General features: G+C 32.0%; 1 protein-coding gene across 4 annotated transcripts in view; it reads right to left on the bottom strand.

Moving 5' to 3' along the window:
• Positions 1-4,409: 4,409 nt before the first annotated feature.
• Positions 4,410-27,959, bottom strand: part of LOC145259126 (RNA-binding protein 26-like) — a 100,487-nt gene continuing 76,937 nt past the window's right edge. For all 4 annotated transcript variants that reach the window (XM_080116802.1, XM_080116803.1, XM_080116805.1 and 1 more), the window contains 8 exons: positions 25,068-25,136; positions 23,920-23,982; positions 22,740-22,826; positions 22,308-22,466; positions 15,549-15,755; positions 12,746-12,832; positions 12,078-12,191; positions 4,410-5,307 (listed from right to left, as the gene is read on the bottom strand). In XM_080116802.1, coding sequence (XP_079972928.1) covers positions 5,206-5,307; positions 12,078-12,191; positions 12,746-12,832; positions 15,549-15,755; positions 22,308-22,466; positions 22,740-22,826; positions 23,920-23,982; positions 25,068-25,136 — 888 coding nt within the window. In that variant the 3' untranslated portion in view covers positions 4,410-5,205. The remainder of the gene's footprint in view (positions 5,308-12,077; positions 12,192-12,745; positions 12,833-15,548; positions 15,756-22,307; positions 22,467-22,739; positions 22,827-23,919; positions 23,983-25,067; positions 25,137-27,959) is intronic.

The raw sequence follows: 27,959 nt of genomic DNA, 5'->3' as shown, positions 1-27,959 counted from the left end.
TGATACATGCTGTTGTGGAGACGCCCACTAATTAGCATACGTGGGTGAACAAGATATAGATAAAGGTATCCAGTCAGCAAGACCGGGGAGCTGTGTTTGAACGCCGGATAGGCAAGACGCATGTGTCGATTTCTCCATGAAAGACTTTAACACGCCCTCTGCCAGTCAATCTTCCAACTGCACCTTTGTAAATATGTATCATATTTTCGTCTTAATATATTTGTTTTACCTTTACTTTCTGCGTTCGTGTTGTTATTGATACAGACACAACACATGCACAACATCCATTTGAAAATTAAAATACTTCTGGTTTACTTTATTCAGAGTCAATTGACATAAATTAAGCAAGATTCCTTGAATTTTAATTCTTTCTTAAGACCTCTTAAGCTAAAGGCCTAAAGTTTTATACGTTTATTAGAATCAAAATCAAGTATTTGATAAAAATTGAAATAAAGATTATAGACATGAGGTTTAGCATGCTCACATCTAGAGTTTAATCTTCGTAATAAGGGCATAATTCCCCAAAGAAAATTTTTTATCTTCTCTGGGATAGGTATTCCTCTAGGGCATGTGCATATAGATTCTTTGTCATTCAGTCACTACTGTTTTATTGATTTATTTTTCAATCATTAAAACCATTAGCAATAGACAGAGGCCACCAAGCTAATTAGGAAATGGATAAAACTTAGAAACATCACGATAGTTAGTCAATACAGAACTCTGAAAATGTAATACATGTTCATTCACACAATTCTGAGACAGCACGTTCAGTATTGCAGAACACAATGTGAAAGGAGATCACAGGTACATCTCTGAGTAAACACCAGTGTGATGATGCAGAGATTATAATGTCGGCGCAGGTTTGATCTGTTCAGCCGCAGCATAGGGCGGTATTTAAGCATTGTGATGGGGTAAGAACTATGAGAATCTGTAGACAAGGGAAGCAAGTGTTACACGCACATACAAGGAAAACTGAGATATTACAAGACCTGCAGCGATTACTGGTCGTTTCAAGTATGTGGTCTTTATGCGGTGATTGTGCAGAGAGATAAGAGGCCACAACTGGCATGCACAAGCTGCAAGGAAACAGTAGCTGCATATGGGCGTGAACTTAAAATTGTTTCAAGGCAACGAGAGGGGACAGAAGTGGAGGGAATGAGAGAAATTTTAAAAGAGGTTATACATTTTTACCTATTTTATTGTATATACCTCCGGGCAATGTCGAATAACGATGCTAGTAGTGTATAATAATGGGTTGAGAACAGTTGTTTAATGGCATATCAACCTTTAAAGTCATTTAACAGAAATTACATGATGATACAGCAGGTGTGTAGTGGGAGTCAGGAATACAGGAAGAATAAATCTGGTTTACTCACATTGAAAGAATGGCTGATAGTGCTTGGATGAGTAAATGTAAAACAGTTGAGGTAGCAGGGTCAGTTAAAGGAAAACAAAGGAAATATGGGAGCAAGTGATGAAGATGAGTTTGGAAAAAAGAGGGATAAATAAAAACCTGGCCAGAGATAGGTTAGCTTGGAAGTCAATTTCTAAAAGCTGACAAACATGTAAAACGAACGTTATGTAAGATAAATAAAGAAATACTTAGTCTAAAATTCACTTTACCAAATGAAGCTTCTAAGATCCTCACTAAGCAAGAAATACACAGCATTGTAGGAAAGAGGATACTTTCCATACAATTTTGGTTTAGATTCAACAATTTTATTAACAGCTGTTTTCTTTCCCCAAAGAATAAAATAAAATTCATTTTTCATTTTTTTCATTTTTTTCTTTTACTTTTTTCTTTTTCTTTTTAATTTTTTCTTCTTTTTTATTGTTGAGATATTTTTCACCTGATTTTTTTCAAAAATTTATCCAGGCTCTAAATTTTTTCTTTTTTTTTTTTTTTTTTTTTTTAAATATTTCTTTTTTAACCTGTTTTTTTTAATTATTAGGTTATTTCTTTTTTTAACATTTTTTTTTTTAACATTTTATTTTTTTTTTAATTAGAGCAGGACAATTTTTTTTTTTTTTTTTTTTTTTAATATATATATATTTTTTTTTTTAACCAGAAGAAAATCAGGCACATCAAAAATAATACAAAGAAAGTCTGGGAAAAATAACAGCAACCTTTATACAGATTTTAATTTTTTGACAAAGTTTTTAAGCAAAATTTGCTTGATCAAAAGTTTTTGGTAACATCTACGTGTTTATACAGAAAGAAATATTCAAGTTGGTGATAGCTGCCTTCCATAACAAAAGAAAATAGAATCTGAAAGCGGACAGGCATTAAAACCAAACATTCTTTAAAAAAAAATAAAAAATAAATAAATAAAAGAAAAATAATTAAAAAATAAATCATCTCTGCAGAAAAAAAACAAAAAAAAACACTATTCTTTAGTTTATGGGGCTAAATGTTCTGTCTCACTGACAGTGAGAGAAAAAATTACTGAAATAAAATAATCTGTGCAAAAATGTAATTTCATAAATAAAAATCCAAAATTGAATTTAAACAATTTTAGAAAGCAAATTCTATAAATGCATTTTTTCAAAGCAATCCAATCACATTAACTAAAATTACAGCAAAAGTAAAAATTTACATATCTTAAAAAAATTTTTTAAAAAAATCCTTTCTAAATAAAAGCTATTAAAACCACCTAGTATTGTGACATTCAGCTTTAATCAAAAACACAGGATTTTACAAATCACGTTCAGTTAGAGATAAAAAGTTAAGTTTTCGAAAAACAATTTGAAATATTCAAGAAAAACACAAAATTTCAATCAAATTTGATTTGGTAGTATTTGTTTTATGGCATATCAACCCTTCTTTGGGTTATTTAATACGATAATTTCAGATAAAGGATTTCATGCTCCAAGCTGTTTATATCTTTAAATATTTATTCGTGGGGTTTGGTTTCTAATCAAAGTTGAACCGCATCTATTGAGATTTGATAGCAAAACAAAAGCTTGATTTGCGTTTTGTCATCAAAGAACTTTCTTAATCCAGCTGGCAAAGTCTCAATAATTGCATAAAAAAAAAGAAAAAAAAAGAAAAAAAAAAAAGAAAAAAAACATACACACAAAAAACTGTAACCAAGTTCACTTAAAATCCTAAATACTTATTTCCTACATATATAAACCAATTTCAGCTTTTTCAAAAGCATCTACAGTTAGAAAAAGATATTTATACAATTCATCAGGGGGAGATGCATCCCCGAATAAACTCACCTAGCGGATAGGTGAAAAGGTGGTACACCATGTAATGGTGTATTGCCAACTTGCTGCAAGATGCCTTCCTGAACCTGCATGTCAAGCACATGTTTGCCACAGCGAATGATGACATCTGAAATGTGTGTGACACAAAGTTGTGCCTCATGGATCACCTAAAACACTTTGTAGCTAGGGCTGGCTCAATCCTTATGAGCAAAATGTATACTCATATCAGAGTTCTGCCAATGACGATGATATGCATGCATACAATGCACATACATTTTCATATTGATCAAATAGTGAACCGAAGTTAACCACAAAAATCAAATGTCAACTTGTAACAGTAGCTCAATATTCCATATAGTGTCAAATACAAAATTTGAAAACAATTCCATCGCACACATATATTTGAAGGTAAACAGTTACATTTCATTGCTACAAACAGTCATCTGCTTCAGTCAATGAGACTTCATCAGACGACCCTGAACCATTTGTCACTATATAAAAGAGAGCATCAAATGGTTCAGGATCGCCTGATGAAGTCTCATTGACTGAAACAGATGGTTGTTTATAGCGACCAAATGTAACTTTACCTTCGTATAAATAAAATATTTTGCTCTTGTCATCGAGCACTATCTAACAACCTCATTGTATTCATTAGTTCCTACTTTTGAATATCTCAAGCCTGGCTATATATAACACTAACAATATATTGCATATTACTTTCAGAATTTACTTTAGTGCTCAATATCAGTAGAGCATAAAGTGTCTATACATGAAGCTACACAGAAATGTTCATGTTTCATTCCTAAGTGAAATCACCAGGCTAATTAAATGAAAATACTATTATATAAGGATTGTTATACACAGACATAACTAATAGATTTACCTGCTTAAAACTTGGCCAATTTCCTACAGCCTCTTTTTTTTTTTTTTTTTTTTTTTAAATCGAGATCTTGATTTTCCTTAAAATTAAACAGCAATCTAAGAAAGGGTGACAACAGTGTAATATATATACACATATATATATATGTGTATGTGTGTGTAATGATCATGATCAACAGACTTTTTTTTTTTTTGTAAAATGATTTATGGAAAGGGGCGAACCAAAGTAACAAGATTCTTAATATGCAAATAATAGAAATTACACCTATTTCTTCCATTTATTTACCTTCTAAAAGCTAAAATTTTTGTTTGGAACATAAAAAAAAAAAAAAAAAATTGCCTGAGGATATTAATATAGTAAGAAAAAAAAAGTGCTACTTCTATTTCTATCTTTATTTTCAAATGGAAATGGTCGATCAGCCATTGGCCTTACGTATATTTTTTTTTAAATTAAGAAAAAAAAAAAAAGGTGCTACCCCTAGTTGTCTTTCTTTCTTTTTAATAGAGAGCCAATCAGTTATAGGTCTTACACTGCATTAGTACTAAAACCAGTTAAAGATGTCATTTCCATTCTGATGTTGAGAAATTATTGAAATGTACACTAAAAAATTTCATGCATTATAAATAAGCAATCTTTAACAAAGATTTAGGTCATTTCAGAAAAAAAAAATGGACTACCTATAAAAAGGCGAATTAAAAATCTGAGACTTAAATTCTGGTTGGACTAAAAATCAGTCTAATTTCAGACATCTATTCGATAAAAAATAATTTGAATAAAGTGAGAGAAATCAGCCCTGAGACTAAGAATAAAGTTTTTTTTTTTGTTCTGCAGGATGAAAACAAAAAAATAAAAATAACTTTTAATTTACAATTTTTAAGTTACATGTTGGTGTAATAAGAGAGCCTAAAGTAAGCTCAGCAACAAACAGTGTCATACTCGATCAGGTTAGTGGCAGCATGAGAAACCTCCCATGGTCATTTACAAGAGGGAGGAATTTTTTCTTTTTTAGATTTATCTTTGAGGAGTTTGAGAGTCCAAGAAAATATGTATAAATGCAGATTTAGGAGAATGTAAGGAATTGTGGGTCGTCCCAAGAGATGGTCAAGTGAAAGTTATCTTCTCCAGGAACGACTTTCTTCATCCTCTTCATCTTCATCATCAGCAGCCAACACAGAATCATCCAAATCAGTCAAGTCAGATGGGGAGTGAGGCAACTGAAAACAAAATTTTAGTATTAAAAAACAAGAAAAAAATGGGACAGGACAAACAATGAAAAGGACAAATGTGAAATGAAAAAAAAAAAAAAAAAAAAAAAAAAAAAAATTGTTTTTTAAATATGTGAAAAACAAAATGAAAAAGACAAAAAAAAAAAAGAAAAGATTTTAAAAAAGTAAATCTACCACACAATTTTTTAATTCAGCTTTAACACGAGACATTAATTCCCAGCTCAAACCAATAAAACAAATTATAATCAAAATTCAACTTCATTCATCGACATTGTGTACACGATAGGGAGAAAAAAAAAAGCAGATTTCAACACTTTTCTAAAAATTTGATGCCTTTTTGGTAGAAAAATACATCTTAGCTTTATATATCACTTATTCAGAGCCTAGAGTATTCAAACACTTAGTTGCTGAGGAACAGATCTCGAGAATAGGGTGGGTGCAGAAGTAATTTGAAATACAACTTATGTAGTTTTGTTATTGTTGCAATCTACTTTTAATGTAGTCCACTTGTGAAACACTGTTTCCTTCATTTAAGACATTTTCTGTTGACCTCCCCCCCCCTTCATATGGCTGGCCTTACTAGTGTTTACAATGAAAAAAAGTCAAGTATCATGGTCCATTTGTGCTTTAAACAAACGTTAATTTTCAATGCACCCCCATCATATCAAAGAACCTACTGTTGATTTTATATGTTGAGCTTTTCGGCTTGTAGTAATAAAAGTTCTCAAATGTTTATGTAAGGCTTTGGTCAAAATCTGTTCCTTTTTTCATCAGATTATCGATACTTATCAAAGACATTCCCAAACTATCTAAGATCACTGCCAGGAACATGAAGTACCTTCATATGAAATTTCATAAAAATCAGCCCAGCTGTTTACGAGTCCGTAAGGAACTCTCTAACAAAGTTCTTTTTATAGGTACTTGTACAGTTTAATCAAGACATTAAAAAATGGAAATATCGAGAAAAAAAAAAGTTTATATTGTACGTATCTGTTATGAAATGAAATTCTCCGAAAAAAAAATTTCACTTAATTTCATCAAGTAATTTTATGGCGAAAAAACAATTTGTTATAATACCAAGCAAAAGGTTTGATTTTTAAGAAAAGCTAGTATTAAAGATGGGGAGGGAGTGTCTGCACTTTAAACAGAGTTATCTCCCTGTGAGTGTTCAAACTATTCAAAAATGTCTACCATCAACGTGCTGTCATAAAAACATGTTTTTCTGCTGTAAAAAAAAAACAAAAAAAACTGCTCATTAAATTAAGTGAAATTTTTTTTTTTTTCGGACATCTTCAGTCCAAGACAGATACATACAATATAACCTTTTTTTCAATGTCTTGATTAAACTGTACAAGTACCATTTTATATAATAGTAAATACACTATGGTTTCATATATCTATACAAACATTGTTACATTTTTGTTTCTGTATTGATTTTAACAGTGCTCAATACACAAGTAGAGCTTTGTAGTATAAAGCAAGTAAGCTATACTGAAACCTTTTTGTTCTGTTTCATTCAATAAAAGAATCTGTTGTCCTGAAGAATTTCTCCATTGAATAAAACATTACTTGTTAGAAAAACATTTTTTTTACTCATGTTTCAGCTAGTGCATTAGTCAGTGTTCTTCAATGTTTATGAATTAAAAAAAAATAAAATAAAATAACAAGTCGTGCGTGTGTGGTCTCCCTCTGGTGCTGCATGCGAGATGATGCCACAAAAAATAGAGAAGAAATGATGAATGTGAGATATGTGAAGGGCCAACGTTGCCTTCACATTTTCGCCAAGTTTCCAAAAAATCTAATGGATGGGGCAAAAGTTATGAGGTAAAAAGTGTCATTTTTGGCAATTTGGGGGCATTTGTGACCCCTTTTGAACTCTTGGGAATACCAAATCCTTGTGAAAATCAACAAATGGTGCAGTTTCACACCTTAAGACATGTATATTTGAATTCAACACCATGGAAAAATCACTATATAAACACAAAGTTTTTGAGTAATATAAAAAAACCTCAAAAAAGGCATGTTTTTTTTTTAGCCCTAAAAGTCCCAGAGGGATGTGAACCAGAATTTTGCCAGGGTCACCCATACTGGATTTATATTAAGAACAATGGGCTCCACATATTGGCCAAGTTTCAGAAAAATCTAACGGATGGATCAAAAGTTATGGGGCAAAACATCTCATTTTTGGCCTCGAGCCCCTGGAGACAACGGGAATTTTCACAAAAAAAAAAAAAAAAATTTTTTTTTACTGTACACATCTATTTAATGAAATGCAATTTGTGGCAAAATTTCAGGAAAAACTAATGGATAGTTATCTGGCAATCGTCCAGACTAACGGACGCAATTGAAAATATAGGTCCCTCTCCGATAAATCGGGGGGACCAAAAAAACAAATAAAGATTATGTTTTAAAATAGGAAACAGGCATACAAATCAGAGTAAACAAGAGTGTACAAAAAAAAAAATTTATATATATATATATATATATATATATATATGCTTAAGTGATTGCCTGGGGACACAGGGCATCATTGTAGAAAGAAGTGGGTTGTTTGGTTGGTTGTTTTACGGCATATCAATCCGTTTCAGGTTATTTATGTCAAATCCAAAGATTTAAGAAAAATCTTTCATTAGAATATATTTGTTGTTTTCAAGTCGGTTTCTATTTAACCTATAGTTGGGACCCTAACAGGTACTACCACTCCGAGTCAGAGTGGACCTGGGAGCAATGGTAATTAAAGGGTGGCTCCACACTCCCCAAAGCCCACAAGCTGGGGCCTCACCACTGGATATAGTTTAAGGTCATATCCAGGACCGAAAGTGGGAGTTGAGACGTGGGAGTTGAAGTATTAATAGGAAAAATAAGAGTAGGAATAGATAGGTAAGGTAAGTTTTTGTTTAATAGCACATCAACCCTATAGGTCATTTCATGCCATGAAATGTGAAGAAAGTATTCTTCATCGAGTCTTTAGGTGATAAATTGTTTTTAATTAAGACTTAGTATTTCTAAGTCTTTTTCCAGGGTTTTTTTTTTCCTTTCAAATGTGTTTCAAAAGTTTAATTTTCCTTTAAAAAAATCTATTTTATAAGGTTTTCCAAATATTGCTTGAAGGTTTTGTTCTTTGAAATATTTCACACGCATATTTTCATATTTTTTGCATTTCGTTAATGTGTTTAATGGTTAGTGGATGTTGACAGGTTCTACATTGGGGGATACCTTCTGCTTTCAGAAGGTATTCATGAGTTAGTCTTGAATGACCAATTCAAATTCTGGTAAATATAGTGTCTAATTTTCGTATTGGTATTATGGTCCTATCTTGTCCAACATTCGGTTGTATTTCTCTAAGTTTGTTGTTTAGTTGTTCATTCCATAGTTTTTGCCATTTGGTTTTTATGTACGAGTTTATTTTGTTTTTCCTATCTGTGTATGGTATTTTTATCTTTGATGGAGCACTTTTTGTTATGTCCTCAGCCAGTTTGTCAGCTTCTGAATTTCCTTTTATGCCGACATGACTCGGTATCCATGCTAATATTGTTTTATTTTCCTTTACTTGGTGTTGGTATATTTCCATAATTTCCAGGATGTACGGATGGTTCATGTTCCTTTCTTTCAATGCCATTAAGCTGGACATGGAGTCACTGAAGATAAGGAATTTATTCTCGCTAGACTCTCGGACTAGTTCTAGAGCCATCTTAATCGCCTGTAACTCTGCGGTATATATAGAGGCATCGTCCAGTAATCGGACCTGCTTGTGTGTGTTATGCATTTTTGTTGCTGCTCCTACTCTTTCAGTAATTTTTTAACCATCCGTATAGATGTTTTGTATGTGGAGTATTTATCCCTTAGTTCTAGGAACTTGTTTTAATAGGTTTGGTAGTTAGTCTGTTTTTTAGCCGTTTTAATAGTCATGTCTATATATGACTGTGATTGTCCATGGTGGAGTATTATTAATTGTGTAAGTTTGTATGTTTTTGGTTCTTCATATCCTTCTGTAATAGCCTTTTTAAGGCGATATCTCAAAGGTTTAATAACTGTAGGTTTGCTGATATAGAAATGTTCATACATTGATGTATATATTTTTTCATGAGCAGGATTTTCTGTTAGACTTTTAAGTTTCAGTGTATATTAGAGCAAGAGTTTTTCCCATCTCAGGTGGAGGGGAAGTTCATTAGCTTCTGTGTGCAGGCTTTGAATAGGTGATGTTCGGAAGGCTCCTATACAGAGTCTGAGTGCTTGGTTTTGTATGGGCTTGAGTTTCTCTAGATATGATTTCCATGTTTGAGTTAGATATAATGTAACCATAGCCTAATTTAACACTCATTAGAGTGCTCTATATAGTAGGAGCATGGTTTCCCTGTCTGCTCCCCAGTTTGTGTGTGATATTATCTTTAGTATGTTTAATGCTTTTTTGGCATTTTTTTTTAGTGCTTCTATATGTGGTTTGAAGTTAAATCCTCTTGGTTTGCAAAAGTGCATGCAAACTGTTTTGGTTTTTGAGAAGATAAACCCCTTTTCATCAACCCATTTCTCTATTTTGTTAAGGCATTCCTGTAATTTTTTTTCTATTGTTAACATATTAGGGGATGAATAGGTGATTGAAAAGTCGTCTACAATGAGGGATTTATCAATGTTTGTGGTCACTTTTTTACCAATACTATTGATTTTTAGCAGGAAGAGTGCAACGGATATTATACTGCCCTGGGGCACTCCCATCTCTTGTTCATACACTTCAGATTTTTCTCCTCCAAGGTGCACCCTAAAAGTACGGTTTTTAAGGAAATTTTGTATAAATGTTGGCATCCTTCCTCTGATTCCCAGGTTGTGCAGGTCCCTCATGATGCCGTATTTCCATGTGGTATCGTATGCTTTTTCTAAATCAAAAAATACTGACACCACATGGTGGTTTCTGATAAGTCCATCTCTTATGTAAGATTCCATCCTAACCAACTGATCCATTGTGCTCCTTTTTTTTCTGTAGCCACATTGATGTTTTTCTAATATCTTGTTTTTTTCTAATATCCATATGAGACGATCGTTTACCAGTCTCTCCATGGTCTTGCAGATACAGCTAGTTAGAGAGATAGGGCGGTAATTTGTTGGATTCGAGGGGTCTTTGTCAGGTTTTCGGATTGGTACGATTGTGGACTCTCACCAAGCGTTAGGTAAGTAACCCAAGAGCCAGATATTATTGAATAAGTTTAAAAGAGTATTTAATGAAGATTCTGGTAATTGTTTCAAAAATTAGTAATGGATTTCATTTGGTCCGGTAGCAATATCTTTGCTCCTATCCAGAGCGCTTTTAAGTTCAGATATTGTGAATGGTAGATTATATTTTTTTGTGTTGTTTGATGTGAAATTCAGTTTTCCTTTTTCTGCTTCTATTTTGTAGTTTTGAAATGTTAAGCTGTGGTGTTTGAGTGAAGAGATTTGTTTAGTTGTTCAACAAGTAAGTTTGCCATGTCCTTTTTTTCAGTGCATTTTCCACCATCAGGTTTTTTTACGTGCATAGTGGGGTATTGGATTTGTTTCCCATTAATTTTCATCACCATATCCCATACTTTCTTGCTAGGTGTTTTATTATTCAACTTAGATATATAATCTTGCCAGGTTTCCCGTTTGGCTTTTTTGGTTATTTGTCGTGCTTTTGCATAGGCTTGGCGGTAAATTTCTAAATTTGTTGTGGATGGATTTATCCTGAATTTTTTTGGGGGGCTTTTCTCCGTTTCTTGATTGTTTCTATACACTCTTTTGTGAACCATGGTTTATGCTTACTATTTTTCTTTGAAGTTTTGGGGATTGTTTCCTCTGCTATTTTTATTAACCTTTGAGTGAACGTTGCTACTGGGTCAGGTTCCTGAAGTATTTCATTTATTTGTGCTTCGCAGAGATTCCTTAATGTGGACCAGTCAGCTCTCTTTAGTTGCCATTTTGGTGCTCCGTTTTCTATTGCGGGATTGTTTGTTTTGATGATAATTGGATAGTGGTCACTACCACACTGTTCTTCATGGATATCCCACAATTAAAGTCCATGTAGATTGTCGGAGAGCTGAGTGTTAGATCTATGGCTGGGGTTGTTCCTGTAGGTGGATGTAGGTAGGTGTGTTTGCCGTTGTTTAGTATACATATGTCTGTAGTTTCTAGTATGACTTCTATTATTTTTCCATTGTGGTTCAGTTGTGTGTCTCCCCAAAGATGGCTGTGTGCATTAAAGTCCCCCAGGATTAGGAATGGTGCAGGGAGCTGTTTAATTAATCTGTCTATTTGAGTTTTCCCTAGTTTATATTTTGGTGGAATGTAGATTGAGCAGATTGTGAGAGTTTGGTGTAAGGTAGCTCTTACTGCTATAGTTAGTGTATTCTAATGCCCCACCGACAGGGCCAGGAATAGTAGAAGTGGGTGAGAATAAGAGAAGGGGAGAGGTAGAAGAGGTAAGAGAGTGGTAGACAAAGAGAGGGTAGAAGTAATGTGATAGGACAGTAAAAGTAGTGGTAATAGGAGAAAAATACAAATTTAAGGAGTGGTAATAGGAGAGTAGAAGTAGAATTTAAGAGGAAGAAGGAGTAGTAATGGTAGTAGGAGAGAGAAAGAGAGGTGGGGGTGATAGGATATTGAGAACACTGTGTCTTCAGTTAGAGCCTAGACAATAAAAAAAAAAAAAAAAAAAAAAAATTTAGGGACAGAATAAATTTAATACCGAGTTAGAGAGACTATCTTATACGAAGAGACAATAAAAAAAATTTGAAAAAATCATGTCTTACAAATTCAGTTTCTTCAAGATCCAATGTACTTGTATCGTTCGTAATAGCTGGACCCGGAACATACCACTGAATTTTCAAAATTTTGCCTTTGTAGTTTGTACATTTTATGACAGCCTAAAAAAAAAATAAGATAAAATAAATGAAATAAAATTTGAACAAATTTTTGTATAGCACAAAAAAAAAAAATAGTTTATAATTTTTGGTTTTGTACAGGTATTCCTTGAGACGCAATTTATTTGAAGAATGGCGTAAAGGTAAAAAGGTGGAGAAACCTATCTATAAAAAAAAACAAGGAATGTTTGTGTTAAACAAATCAGTATGTTAAAAAATTCAAATAAGTTCTAATAAAGGTCAAATTATTTTTTAAAAATCTTTAGAAACCAATGACATTTTCCTTTAGTTCCATAAAATAACTAAAATATATTAAAACATAAAATTTTTTTTTTTTTTTACACAGATTTTCTTTGTTTTGTGAACAAGTTGTTTTAATCTACAATAAATCAACAAATAGTCAACTTCTTCAGCAAAAGCAATGTGTTTAATGACAAGCAATAAAGAAATTCAACCTGCAAGATTAACTGCTAATGCAATGATTCCTTAGCAAAAGAATATACGTATATATTATGTGATTTGGGGGAGGAAAAAAAAACAAAATGTTAACTGCTAACCTTCTCCGCATCTTGCCGGGTTTTGAATGTAAGTATGACACTGGTTTCTGTTGCATCTGGCTCAGATTTAACCACTTCACAGAATAACTAGAAGAAAGGAAAAGTTGATATAAATCATAGTTAATAAACATTAAAACACAGAAGGGAGAAAATGGATTAAAAAAGAAAGAAAACATTTTAGTTACATTAATTGGTCTGCTTAGTCACCCACCCCTATTTACTTGCCTCCCTACAAGGGCTAAGTCAGGCACAAGACTTTTTAATATGGGCTAAGACGGGGGTAGGGTATAAAGCTATCTCCCACAAAAAAAAAAAAAAAGAACGGCCACTCTGGATTGAGACAAAAATAAAAATTACCACAGTCTAGAAGGATTTTTCCTTTACTGAAGGAAGGCAAACAATAGTGTAGCATTAGAATAAATACTACACTTGTTTTAATTTAGGATTCAACTTAATTAGAAAAAAAAAAAAAAAAAAAAGACATCTTTATATACATACCCATCACAGAACGAAAATGTCATAATCCAAAAATCTTAAAAATTATTCAATTTTTTTTTTTTTTAGTAAAGAAAAAAAAAAAAAAAAAAAAAATCAAATTTTACGATTTTTAGTGATTGATACTTTTTGGCACACAGGTCAAATTAAATTGTCAATTGTCTTATATTTACTATCGACATCCAAATAAGGCAAAAAAAATGTCTAATTTAGGTGATATTAAAACAAAACAAACAAACATTTAAATGAAGACAAACTTTTTTCTTGAGAAAATCTTTAGTAATAACTAGCAGTTCAGCTTGGCTTTACTCAGGCCCTATGTACTGTTCACAACTTAATGTACACATGTATTAAAAAGTTTCACTTATGTCCAAGATAACCTACATCTAAAATTTCAGGTGTTTAGACCCAAAATTGACAGAGAAGGTTGGTAAAGAATGCAAAGGTCAACTCTTTTAACTTTGACCTTTTGGCAGCCAAATTTTCAGCCAAAACTCATTAAAAAGCTTGCTGCATGTCTGAATATAAAATGTAAATTTCAAATGTTTAGACCCAAAATTGGCTGAGTAGTTTGCTAGAGACTGCAAAGGTCAAATCTTTTTAGCTTTGACCCCAATTTTGACCGCTTAACATTTGTTTTGGGCTCAAATCAAATTAAAAAGTTTGATCCATATCCAAGTAACCTACATCTAAAATTTCAAGTGGTTAGACCCAAAATTGGTGGAGGAGTTTGGTAAAGTTTTCAAAGGTCAAATCATTGAACTTTGACCCCATAAAAGCCAAATTCCTGTACGAAAACAGATTACAGACTTGAGATTTGAGAAAATCTTAGACTAAAAATTGACAGTAGTTTGGTAGAGAAATGTACACACACACACACACACACACACAATTTCACTTTTATAGATATATAAATTACAGATCAAAACATTGTCATGTCAGGGTAACAAAGGATGTTACATATCTCTCTCTCATATATATATATATATATATATATAATTCTATGGACCATCCGGGTGTGTGTGTTGCTTGAATCTTTTCTTAAAAATCGGGCAATTCCATCTTTTGAAAAAAGGAAGACAGGTGAATTTTTATATTTATATATATATATATATATATATATATATATATATATATATGGGCGTGGCTTAGCGTCTAAGGTTGGTTGGTTGTTTTTGTTTTACGGCATATCAACCCTTTTCAGGTTATTTAATGTCGAATCTAGTTATTCTGAAGAAAATTATTTTAATAGAATATATTTGTTTTTTGCAAGTCAGTTTCTATTTAACCCATAGTTGGGACCCTAATAGGTACTACCACTCCGGGTCAGTGGACCTGGGAGCAATGGCAATTAAAGGGTGGCTCCACGCTCCCCAAAGCCCACAAGCTGGGGCCTCACCACTGGATATAGTTTAAGGTCATATCCAGGACCCCCATTGAGGGACTTTTGCTCTCTGCAAGGGGGCAGTCGGCGTATTCTAATGCCCCACCGACAGGGCCAGCGTCTAAGGAATGAGGGTGGAGAGTTGTAGGTTTTGGTTCTAGCTGATGGCACCCAAGGAATTTTTTTTGTTTTGATTTTACTTATATATTAGGTAAAATATAATAATCGATAGAGAATTGTCTATAATACATAATCTGCATGAAGTAAAATATCATATTTAAGCGTATTTCATGACTGGGCAATGCCAGGCTGCCTACTAATATATAAGCACACACACACACACAAGATGTACACACCCAGTGTTGTCCAGGATGCAATGAAGGCATTAAAATTTGTGCCTTTTTTAAAAGTAGACAAGTATCAGAACAGATATTACACTTTACTCCTAGACAAAGACTAATGTTAAAAAAAATAAATAAATAAATAAAAAATTTGAAAATCTATATTATGATTTAATTGTTTATTTTTTCCTGGACAAAGCAAAAGAGATTGTCCCGTGATCAGAAATACTAAAAACTTCAAAGTCTTTTTGTGCAATACAAGGCATTTAAAAGATTAATAAGCTTTTCAAAGTTATTTGGTTGTAGCTTTGGTTTCTAGTTATTTATCTTTCTCCATATACATTCTCATTAGATCTAAGTGTAGCACCATCGAACCTGGTTAGTACTGCGTGCACAGACTCTTCTGTTGGTCGACTATGGTAATGCTCTAGTAAGTGTTAGAATTTTTAGCTAGGATCTCAAGACTCACAAAATTAAAAAGCTATCAACATCACTGCCATTGTACACCTGTAATCAAATACAAATTACTATTTTACTCAACAAATAAATCATAAAATGGGGGGAGGAAAAAGAAAACACTTACAGCAAAATGTGCAATGATGTTTTTGTACTGCTCTGCCTCAAAGCCAGAAACCTGAATCTGTTTGGGTCGATTATCCAGTGATCGACTAGATGTATAAACTTTGTGACCACGTCCTCCCCGTGACCAAGTATGACTACGCGTTCGCATTCCACCTCTGATTATCCCTCTACTTCCTCGACCTCGCGGTAATAATCCAAGAGAAGCAGCCTGTAATTAGATAAAAATAAAACAAATCATAGTTTATAAATACAAAAAAAAAAAAATTAAAAGCATATATTGCAATGTTCAGATATATGATCTCACAATCCGCAATAGTAATAAAATTTGATATCGACTTCAAGAAAATCCCAAAATACGTATGAATATACAGATTAAATTTTTGGTATTTATCCAGGACCTGGCAACTTTGCACTGGCATGTTCCAGTACGTTACATAAGCAGTCAGAAAAAAAAAAAGACTGACATGAAGGCCATCAAACACTGAAAACAAAACTGAAAAATAAGATGATGCTAAGTTGGATCAGGCTCTGGGATAAGTAGAAAATTTTCCTAAATATTTCAAAAGATCTTTCCTTAAAAATAAAATTAAAAATGTAAATTGTTCTTATATATTTTTTCAATATTATCTAATACGTAAAAAGTTAAGTCGATTTCTAAATTTGATATTGATAGACTTGAATTCAACAAATCAACATTTGATTCTGCCTAACCACTGCCACCATCCCTTCCAGCATGTTTTTTATAATACCAAAATGTCTTCAACTTCAGTTTCTTTCTAAGAATACTTTTTTCAGCTAGGAAGATAGTTACAATGAAGACATTTTTCAAGAATTACCAAGTCACATATAACATTAATAACAAAAAATTTAACTTTAATCTTTTTCAATCACAAGATAAACAATTATCTTCTTTGTTTACAATAAACTATTAATTTCTTACAATATTAAATCTATCCCATAATATAAAAAGTTATCAATTATTCATTTTGAAGAATGGATTTCCTATGATATAAGCCGCAAGTTATTCATGAACATACTTTACATAGGCCCAGTTTCTTATCTATTTCACTAATCTATTAATCGTTCATAAAAAAAAAACAATTATTGGTTCGAGTACGAATATTATTTTTCTATTGAAAAAAAATATACAACTAGCAGGCCACCTGGCATTGCTTGGTTCTAAAATCTGAATGAATATATTTTAATTCATACAGATTTTGTACTTATTATTATAGAGACAATTCTCTAGTGATTATTATTCAACATATAGTTGTAACTAGTCTGGGTGCTTGGCATTGCAAAAAAAAAAAAAAAATGTGGTAGTAGGCAGGCAGGCGTGAACCCGTATCACAAAGGAGGAAAAGAATGTGGGGGGAAAAAAAAAAACAAAAACAAAAACAAAACAAAAAAAAAAAGTGACGTCTTTGCCGTTGCATTCATCATCAAACTGGAAGTGGGGAAGGTTTAAATTAAGAAAATCGAAAGAAGGGAATAACTTTCGAAAATATCGGCGAAAAAAGCAACCCCTTGTAGAAAAGTGTCCAGTTGAGGGTGAAGGAATTAATGTTTTTAGCCAATTTTTCGTTATCATCCGATGGGTCGAGCTTCAAAACGATACCAATCTCATGAAAATCCATCGTCTCTGTCGAAAGTTCTAGACAGACATACAAACATACATTTAAACAGACAGGTGAAATTTATAATATAGGTGATTTCAAAAGTTAACAAAATAATCTCTTAGATACCATCCTCTAGAAATGAAATCAGAATGTTTAGCGCTCAAACCTTAGTCATTATTTATTTCTCTAGCGTCATTACTGTCTGAGCTACCAACAGATGGATACAAAAGGTTAAAAATTAGGTGACTTTGAATGGATGTTTGATTTGTGTATGCACAAAAGAAACAGCACGTGTCATTTTATTTGACTTACCCTGTCAAGTTTAACTTTTATTTTCAATTTTGACCCCTTAACAGCAATTTTATCAGCTAAAAATGCAAATTGAAAATGTGCTACACATCCAAATATGCTATATATCAAATTACAACTCCATAGACAAAATTTTCAGAGAGGCGTTTTGTATATATATATTAGTGTTGGTACGATTAACCGAAATCGAGAATCAGAAAAATTGGAATTTTTGGAGATATTGAAATCGGAAAAAATTGTGCCTAGCTTTCTGATGCCAAAAACAATTCTTTTAATTGTCTTTTTTATTTGATTTTGTTTAAAGCAAAATCTTCTACTGGTGATAGTAATGATAAGTATTTAATTTTACACTACCAGTAAAACTAAAATCGATAGTAAAGTATTTTTTACATTTGAGAAAATGCGTTTTGCCAGTAAACAAGAAAAAAAAAAAATAACTCTATAGTTAAATATTTTAAGATTTTTAAAGAATCGGAATCAGTAATTTAGTACAAAATCAGTAATTCTATCAGAATCAGGAAGAATACTGGAAATATTTCTGCATACTAGAACTTTTTCCTCTTAAATTCTATGCAATTATACAGAATATAGAAACTATGCATAAATAGAATTCAGTGTAATAGTGAAATGAAAGCCATAAAAAGGAATAGGTAATTAATTAGCGCTCCTTTATTAAAATATTAGTTAATCTTCACAGTCACTTGCATATTCATGACTATATTAAATATTTTAATTTTTAGTAAATAAATTTTCTTTTTTAAATACAGCAGGAAGATCTGTTCAGGATTGATTGAGGATCGTTACTATGTACTTTTTCAATACGCTACTAACACTGTTTTTACTGCCCCGTCTTCCCATTTCACCTCCTAATATAATCGGAGGAAGCTGAAACTGTTGAAAACTCTAAATTATTGCCTTATATATATGGTTTGAATTTCATTAAAATTATAAGCTTTAAGATTCTGTCCTAATTAGTCACTTAGGGATATTGGCACATAAACACTTGGCACATAGGGGACCGACCCATTTCTATTGTATTCTCCGGAGAATTTTAGGATATAAATTTCACAAAAATACGATATATTTAAAGTTTTTAAGGAGATGATGCTCCCACAACCAACTTCATGGTGCACTTAGAGATTCAAGAACACTTCTATTGTCTTTCCCAGTAAATGTTACAAAAGAATACACTTTTAGATTTTATGTAGATTCGCTAATCTTTCTATAGGAACACGCATACAAGTTTGTTTTTTTTGTTTGTTTTTTTTTACTTGGGAGTATCAAGGCTCAAAAGCCACTCGAAGACAAGAGTCAATGAATGTAAAGCAGTATTGCAGCAATTGTTAACGGTGTAAATAGGGTAAAATTTTGTTTATGGGGACGGCTCAACAAGAATGTTACGTGCATACAGATATTGAGTTACATATATTCTTCTTTAATTCATCTATTTTAGCAAAATACAATGTTTTTTGTTTTTTTGTAAACATTTCCATCTGAAATTCGTTATTTCCAAACAGTTTTAATTTTTTTTTAATACAATTTTATTTTTTTCGATATATTGCTCTAGATTTTTAAAAAATAAAATCGTTGCTTTCTGTTGAAATGCACGTCTGAAAAAAAAAAAAAAAAAAAAAAAAAAATTACAATACAAAAAAAGTTCTTTGTGATCACACTATTTTTTAAAACTTTAAACCTGTTCCTCCCTCAAACCGATAACTACAATTAATGGGTTTTCACAGTATTTTACTTCATTTTCTTTTACTGAGTACTTTACATATTTTTACTATTGTTTTAGTTATTTATTTTTAAGGTTTATCAATTTCCCTCTTTCCCAGATAATGCCAGGATAAGTGTCGCTATTACTAGCTGAAGTACCTTGCATTGCCAGGTTGTATTTGATATATTTGAATATTCCATCCTCATACATAATTTTCTTATTGATTAAACAAAATATTAATTCATATTGGCTTCTTTCTCCACTTCCTCCATGAGGTAGGAACAGTAGGTGCGTGTTATTTCATGGAGGTTTTGCCAGTAATCCTAATCTTCTTTTCTAGTTTAATCTTTTAGTCCTCCTCCTTTCAAAATATGATGTAAGAATTGCAAGTCTAAATATTTACACACTTCAAATAAATTTTTATGTGAGAATGTGCAGAAAAAGTAGAAACAGGTTAGCTTGATGAAATGAAATTTCACATTTCAACTATGTCAGTACGCATTATTTATCGATCCAAAAAGATTTTACTTGTTATAAACCCTCCTTAGTGTATGATTACTATTTCTTGTTAATTTCAGTGTTATGTGACGAGTTGTTTAAGCGTTTATCAGTTAAATATTTACACACACAGATTTATTGTTTTATTTATATAGATTACCCAGTGTACTAGGATAACTATATAATGATCAAAAAGGATACATTTGCGTCATACATCTATAAAAATGGAAAAAGATTTTACTTTATTAATGACATCAAAATTACAGGGGGAAAAAAAAAAAAAGATATTAAGGAGGTTCATGGGTTGGAGCATACATGCACAGGTGGTCTTCCTTGATCATATGATATATATATACTGCTCTGCCGGGAGTGGAGATAAAAGACTAATTTACCAAAATTTATTTCAAGTTACTTTAGTACACCTCTCTTTCAACCAATTGATACCAAATACAATTTAATGTGATAAAATGTGAAAACACAAGGAAATAAACGGTAACATGTGACAAAAATGGTGTTATATGTATTTACGATGGTCATTGTGGAATGACAGACACACACAAATAGAAACTCTAACAAATAAGATGATACTTTAAAGTGAACCATGACAGACAAATTATCATTCGTATCCTGTATACTACCAGTCTACAGGACGGAGTGGACATGGGTCTAACTAAAAAAAATAACCTCTTCATGCTCACCGAAAGCTCTGAAGAGTTTCATCAGATGTAGATTAATATGCAAGATTATGAGCTTGTCATATTTATACATTCTAACACAGTCACGCTTTGTGACCTGGCTAAAGCAATAAACACCATCTCACCATTTCTCTGTCTGGGACACCTGCTTATCACTCAGTTTCAAATGACTAATTTGAGAAAGTCTGGTTCTGACATGTTGAAGGAGAAAATGTTTGATAGCTTGTCTAGCTGCTGTTTCTGATGGTTGGTTGTTGGTTGTTTTTGTTTTACGGCATATCAACCCTTTTCAGGTTATTTCCACAGAATATGCTCCAATAAACAGTTTACTTATATTCCCTAAACAGACTAGCAGCAAAATCCCACTCCTTTACCATAAAGATGCCCAGATGCTGGAGAACATTCTACTCTAATAGCTTCTTTGCTCAGATCATTTGTCATTGAAACTCCCTCTGCTACCACAACCATATCAACATACAGAAAGCCAAATGTAATATGAAGACCTTGCTGCCAATGCCTCAACCAGGTTTCTTCCCTATAAATCTAGATACTATAAAAAAAACAAAAAAAACTACACACTAGCCAGCAACTATTAATCTACCTTTAAATATTCTTTTTAAAAGAAAAACTTGCATGTATTTAATATAAATCTATTGTTAATTTTTAAACTAAATTTTTAATTTAAATTACCTCCCCTGAAAATAAAAACGACAATGGTTGTGAAAATTTCTTATTTTTACTTTGTTATTATCAGGCTGCCCGGCATTGCCCAGTTGTAAAATAGGCTTGAATATAATTTTATTTATGCAGATTTCATTATTATCAATATTATTATTAGAGAGCCAATTCTATCAATTATTATAATGTACCCAATATATATAGTAATGATTTCAAAAGTTTAAAAGACTTTGGTGCTATAAGCTAAGGACACATGCGTATCAACTTGAAAAATTAATGTAATTAAACATTAAAAAATTGGCAAAGTAGTTTAGCAAAGACTATTCTGCACCCCTTACACATAAAAGGTCACTGTGTGCGTGTGTATATATAAATATATATAATCACTTATCAAAACTATTGCATATATAAAATAGGAAAATAGAAAATTACAAATGAATCACAGCAAACATTACTAACTTCACAAAATAGTTATGCAAATTAAAAATACATGTTTAAGTCTTTGCTCTCCACACTATCAAGAAAAGATTATGTTGTATTATTGATTTAAATAAGGGAGACATTTTGATAATATAGATGAAAAAATGTTTAAATACTTTTGCACTTATTTAGATATTAACAAAAAACATTTTCCTTGCTTCTTGAAATCTGCCTCGATAAAAAGAAATATTTTTAAAAATTCCTATAAATTATTAAACTTTTCAATTAAATGATTCATTTTAGTTAAGTACTTGATCCTGCTTTTGCTGATGTACAGATCATAGATGCATCAGATTTTTCTTTACTTTTTTTTATAATAATATAAAGGAATTTTGGACATGAACTGATAAAAATAAATTTCTAAATTATGACCTTCATTTATGATAAACTATTGAAAACTTAAGATAAAAAAATAAATTACATTTTTTAAAAAGAAAAATAATGTTGAATGAATGGAACAAAATATTGAAGTTTTAATAAATTGTTTGTCGTTATTTATACTACTATGCTACGATGCTTATCTGCAAAGTTTATTCCATGAAATAATTTTCCACAAATAAAAATTTTAAAAAATAAAAAAATGGTAATTAAAATGAAACAAAGTTTAAGCACAAAATTTCATTTGATTTAAAAACAAAAATAGTAATTACACTCATATATATTTTGATTACAACAATTTCTGGGGGAAGGGAAAAAATAAAATATAAAACAATATAAAAAAAAAAAAAGATAAATACATCAGGAAAGTAATCGAGTAAAATTACCTCCTGAGTGAGTTCTATTAATTTTTTACGCAGTTCTGTGGTGTCTTCCCCACTTTTCTGCTTAGAAATCAATTCCAATTCAGTGTCCAAGATTTCCTTTCGAGTTTTCTGACTATTAGGAGGAGTTGTGGCCGTAACAGCAGCAGCAGCAATAACAGCCTATCATATGACAAAGAAAAATCGCAATTTTAAAATTTAAAACAGACAGTTTTCACGAAAATTCTGACTTTTTTAAATTCCCTGAAAGGATTAGAACCTTCTTCATTCAATTTACTTTTGAAAAAAAGGAGAAATAATATTCTACGCAAATAAGATCCAAGCATTATTTTCTTATATTATCGTTCAAATACATTAAGTTTAATATTTGAAAACATCCATCTTTAGCACAAAACACATTAACTCAATATGCAATTTACAAAACCAAAATCTTACCGCCGGTTTGTTTTGGGGCAATTCAGGCTTTTTCGGAGCAATTTCACCTTGAAGTTTCTTTATCATCTTGGTAAGATTTTCAATTTGCTGAAATTAAAACAGAAAATTAATTTAAATCAAATCTATAAACTAAGGCATATGTATATGCATATACAAGGTGTAAAAAAAAAAAAAAAAATTTTTTTTAAATGTACTCGCACTTCAAATAAAAATTATACTTTTATGAAGACAAAGTGAAATGGACTAGTTTGGAATACAGAAGGCAAATGTAATTGAAAAATCATGTTCACAAACGTTCAAATTGATGACCATTATTATTCAGACAATGCTGATAAAGTGAGTACATTTTTTTTATTAAACACTGTAACAGTACATATAAGCGCGTGGGAAGATAGCAGCAGCAGAAAAACATACATATGCAAATCAGGAAGTATGCACGAGTTGATACAGCAAGAAAAGAGAAAAGGGACATCACATGGTCAAGAGGAAGAAAGTGCACATCAAAGAAAATGGATGCTAAAGTTGAGGATAAGAATGGGTCGGCATGCTATTGGAGGACAGAGAAACATAAATGGATATATATGGCAGCGAGAGATTTTTTTTAAGTAGTGAAAAACTTTTGTTAAAAAGAAAAAAATGCTGACCCAGATTTAAACTGATTGAGAAGCTTGCCCTATCTCTGAATATACTTATGTAAAATTTCAAATGTTTAGATCGAAAATTGGCTGAGAGATCAAATTTTTTTTTTTTTTTTTTTTATAACTTTGATCCCAATTTTGACCCCATAACATTTGTTTTGGGCTCAAATCAAGTTAGAAAGTTTGATCCATGTCCAAGGAACCTACATCTAAAATTTCAAGTGTTTAAACCCAAAATTGGTGGAGGAGTTTGGTAGAGTTTTTAAAGGTCAAATCGTTGAATTTTGACCCCTTGACAGTCAAATTTGGCCGAAAACTGATTAAAAAGATTTTCCCAAATCTCAATACCCTCTTATGTCAAATCTTGAGTTTGCAGACTGAAAATTGAGAGAGTAATTTGGTAGGAAAATGTACACGCACAGACAATTTCACTTTTATAGATAAGAATTTTAATTTAAAACAAGCCACAAATTAAGATATCATACACAAAGTAAAAAAAACAAAAAGCTTTTTCTTTGAAGAATTAAAATAAAAATATGTACCTCTTTTATCTTTAATTTCGTTTCTGAAGGGTTGCTTTTATCTTCATATTTCTTGATTAAAATCTGTAAAAAAAATAAATAAAATAATAAAAAATAACAATCAACAAAAACCTGCAAATGTAAATGTTTTCTCTACTTGAAAATATAATAAGAGTTAAAATGGAGTTAAGACTATCTTAACAATATCAGGAGAATGTATAGATGTATACTTGACAAAATTTTGTTACGCAAGTTACAGGTTACTGAGATTCTAGTGTGGTACTAAAGATGTTGTAATTTTGGCATAACAGTGTGTGAGAGACCTTTGTAGAGTCATATTGTAAAAAAAAAAAAAAAAAAAAAAAAAAACCCTACTTGATACATTCTTGCTAAACATGCGCAACATTATACGATGAGGGTCAAGAAAGAGTGATTGGAGTAATCCAAGCAAAAAAGTGATGCTCTCCCCATTTTGGAGGAGTCTATTTCCAAAACTCTTGTAAAGAGCTTGTGACATTTTTATTTTATAGACGTCCAGTACAATAAAATGCAGACCTCATGCACTTTGAAATATTTGCAAAAAAATCAAAGTTTACATTTACAACAAATTAGGCACAAGGCCATTCAAAAGTTTGGAGAAAATGGGTGTTATTGATCATCCTTTATCACCATGACTAGAAAATATCTAATCAATCACCACAATACCATATTTACTCTAGGGGCTGTCCTACTTAAAATTTTCCAAATTGTTCAAACATTTTATTGATAAAAACGTTTATTAACACGTTAGGTAAAAAAAAAAAAAACGCAGTTCCCATATACTTTGATTCTAATCCAAAGACCCAGAAAGTGTATTTTACTTATAGTTTTATGTTTAACACAAAAGTTTTACGTTTAGTACATCATGAAATTTAAAAACTTTTTTGCAATGCACTTTGACCAACCCCATCTTAAAAAAAAAAAAAAATAAAAAAATGGGTGAACATACATATGAACATAAAGTTGCCTTAAGATTATTATATAAAGTGAACAAAATAGATTCCATTGTTCACATCCATTAGGGCAATCATGTAACCCCCCCCCCCCCCGCCACACACACACACACACACACACTTAATGGCTTAAAGTTAAATATTGAACTTGGTGATGTTAAAAAATCATGAACTCACTTTTTGTTGCTGAAGATAACTCGTTAAAAGTTCATGTCTCTTTTTTTGAACACTCTTCAAAATGCTATCCTGAAAACAAAGTGTAAAAGTAAAAATTAATCCAAATCAAAATCTGAATTGCCTCAACTATATTTTTGTTTTAGCATTTCTGATTTAAATACAAGAAACATGAAATGAAAATTTTATTAATATGTTGAGAGATGCATGTATTTACACACACAGAAATTGTGTTGTACAAAACTGGAAATACTAGTACAAAAGGTTAATATAGTTTGCTTGAAGCATTGTTTAGTGTGTATATAAAGAAAATTTATAGACGGTAATATAATGCAGAGGTGTAACGGATAGACACAAACTGAAACAACTTAAGAAATAACGATGAAACAAGCTTTGCAGATTCACTGATGCAATGTGTGTGTGTGTGTGTGTGTGTATGATCCGCTGGCAAGACAGAATTCCTGACACAGAAGTCTTGAAGCGCGCGGGGCTCCATACCATCACCACCATAATCCGCAAAACCCAGCTCCGGTGGGCAGGCCATGTCTATCACATGCACGACAGCCGAATCCCCAAATAACTTTTCTATGGGGAACTCAGCCAGGGAAAGCGGAATGCAGGGGGCCAAAAGAAACGATATAAAGACTGTCTGAGAACGTCCCTAAAAGACTTTGACATCAGCCCCCAGTCTTGGGAGAGTCGCGCTGCTAAACGTTCGGCCTGGCGTTGCCTCATCAGCCTAGGAGCCGACAGGGCAGAGAATCAATGCATGACACACAACCAGCAGAAGCACAAGAGGAGGAATGAGAGAGCTGCCGGTTCACAGCCTGCCGATACCGCCTTCACGTGTCCAGAGTGCGGAAGAGTCTGCCGAGCACGGATTGGCCTCATCAGCCATCTCAGGACCCACAAACCCCTGACGCCGAACTGATTGATACCTTGGTCATCGTCGACTTCGACGGACGAGCAAGAATATAGTGTTAGCTCGATTAATCAAAATCAGGAATAAAAAAACAAACAAAAAAAAAAAAAACCCTGGAAATTTTGGGGGTATCGGAATCGGTAAAATTTGTGTATTTTCCAATGCCAACAATGATTCTTTTAATTGGGTTTTAAAAAAAATATTCTACCACCGATAGTAATACTAAAATAGTAAATATCTATTGATTTTAACCTATTAGTAAAATTAAAATCGATAGATCATCCTCCACGTGTATTTTGATGTTTATGAAAATATCTGCACATTTAACATGTTTTTACAGTAATCTTGAAAAATAACTTTATAGTTAAATAAGTAGATTTAGAAAGAATCGGAATCAGTAATTGTATCAGAATCGGGAATTTAATACGGAATCGGTAAAAATACTGAAATTGTCCCATCCTAGTATATGTATATTTGTCAGCATGGTCAGATGGAGGATCTGTATTGTAATATTTCGAGAAATCTTTCCTTTGTCAGGCACATGTTTGACTTTCAAACTTGCATATTCCGGCTATTGTAAATTTGAGTCACTCCGCAGAAATTGAGAATTAATTGTGTTTTAAAAATCTATGATATTACTTCTTTTTTTTTTTTTTTTTTTTTTTTTTACAGGGCATCAACACTTATCAAGGCCTTTCAGTGGGAAAGAGGTTGCAGGGAAAAGAAAAGGGTATCACCTACCAGGTTTCAAAACCAGTCTATAAAGGCAGGATAGGGCATACTAAGTAGCTCCTGCCCAGATGTAGCAACAGTACTCCATTTAGGACATACTTAAACTTAATGTAGTGCTTGTGTTAATACTCAATATTATTTCATTTTTTTTTCATGTATTTATTGTCACCACACGAAAAAGAGAGAGCGCAAGAAAAAAATATGTGTGTATATATATATATATATATATATATATATATATATATATTTGTTCTCAAGTGACGGCACTGTTCTTAAATTTGTCCATGCAATTTCAAACACCACCGCCAAATCGCCACGCCACGCCACAAACAAATACCGTTGAATCGACACGTTCCCCAGCAGGACCAAAGAATCTCGCCGAATTGACACACCACAATACACAAGTAGCCCTGACTCATACGCTTGTACGCATGCTCGGGACATTTATAATAAATTCTCATTTGTTTAAGTTTTTAACTTATTTTCTGCTATCTTATTAAAATGGTTGAAGATTAACTATCAAAAGCGAAAGCTAGTATGTTTATACTTCAAGGAAATTAAAGTTTTTCTCCATCCTACATAAAAATAGACATAACAGTTCACAGCATCATAGACACATTATAAGTATTAGATGTTTATAACTGTAACAAGTCACGGAAACAAGCGTCCAAGGGCAGCGTGAGCGACACTCAAACTTGAAACCCAACGAAAAGATGCATGTACATACTATTCCGAATGGTAGGATGCGTGACTATAGTTCGCAGAATGAATACAAAGTTATCCCGGAAAATCCGTTCTGGCAAATATTTACTTTCACCATGACTAATGCTTGTGCAAAATTTTTTAAAAATCAAAAAGCGTGGTAAATCAAAGTGCGAACAAACGAACGGGAGTGAATTTACTAGGTCTAATCCCAACTTTGTCAGGGGACCAATAATAAAAAAAAAAATAAAATACAGCCCTTTTTCATAGCACTGTGCTGTTAAAGGAGTTAAAAAAAAAAAAAAAAAAAAAATGTAATGCAAATTTTAGGCTAATCAGTGTTAAAATAGAAAAGGCCATCACAAAGAGGAAGAAGAAAATCAAAGAAAATGTTTATGTAAATTATTTTTATGTTTTCAATATATCGAGAAATTGTTCATGTGAGAAAATCATCAAGTATCAAAGTGAGAACACTCCGCTACATACAAAATGGTTTACAATAAATAGAACTTTCAATTTCACAAAAAAAAAAAGAAAAA

The sequence above is a fragment of the Euprymna scolopes genome, chromosome 34 (assembly GCF_053919585.1).
Source record: "Euprymna scolopes isolate OS-2025 chromosome 34, ASM5391958v1, whole genome shotgun sequence".
NCBI classification, from domain to species: Eukaryota; Metazoa; Mollusca; class Cephalopoda; order Sepiida; family Sepiolidae; genus Euprymna; species Euprymna scolopes.
The sequence above is the reverse complement of the archived record's forward strand: the minus strand, read 5'-3'. Positions and strand labels throughout refer to the sequence as shown.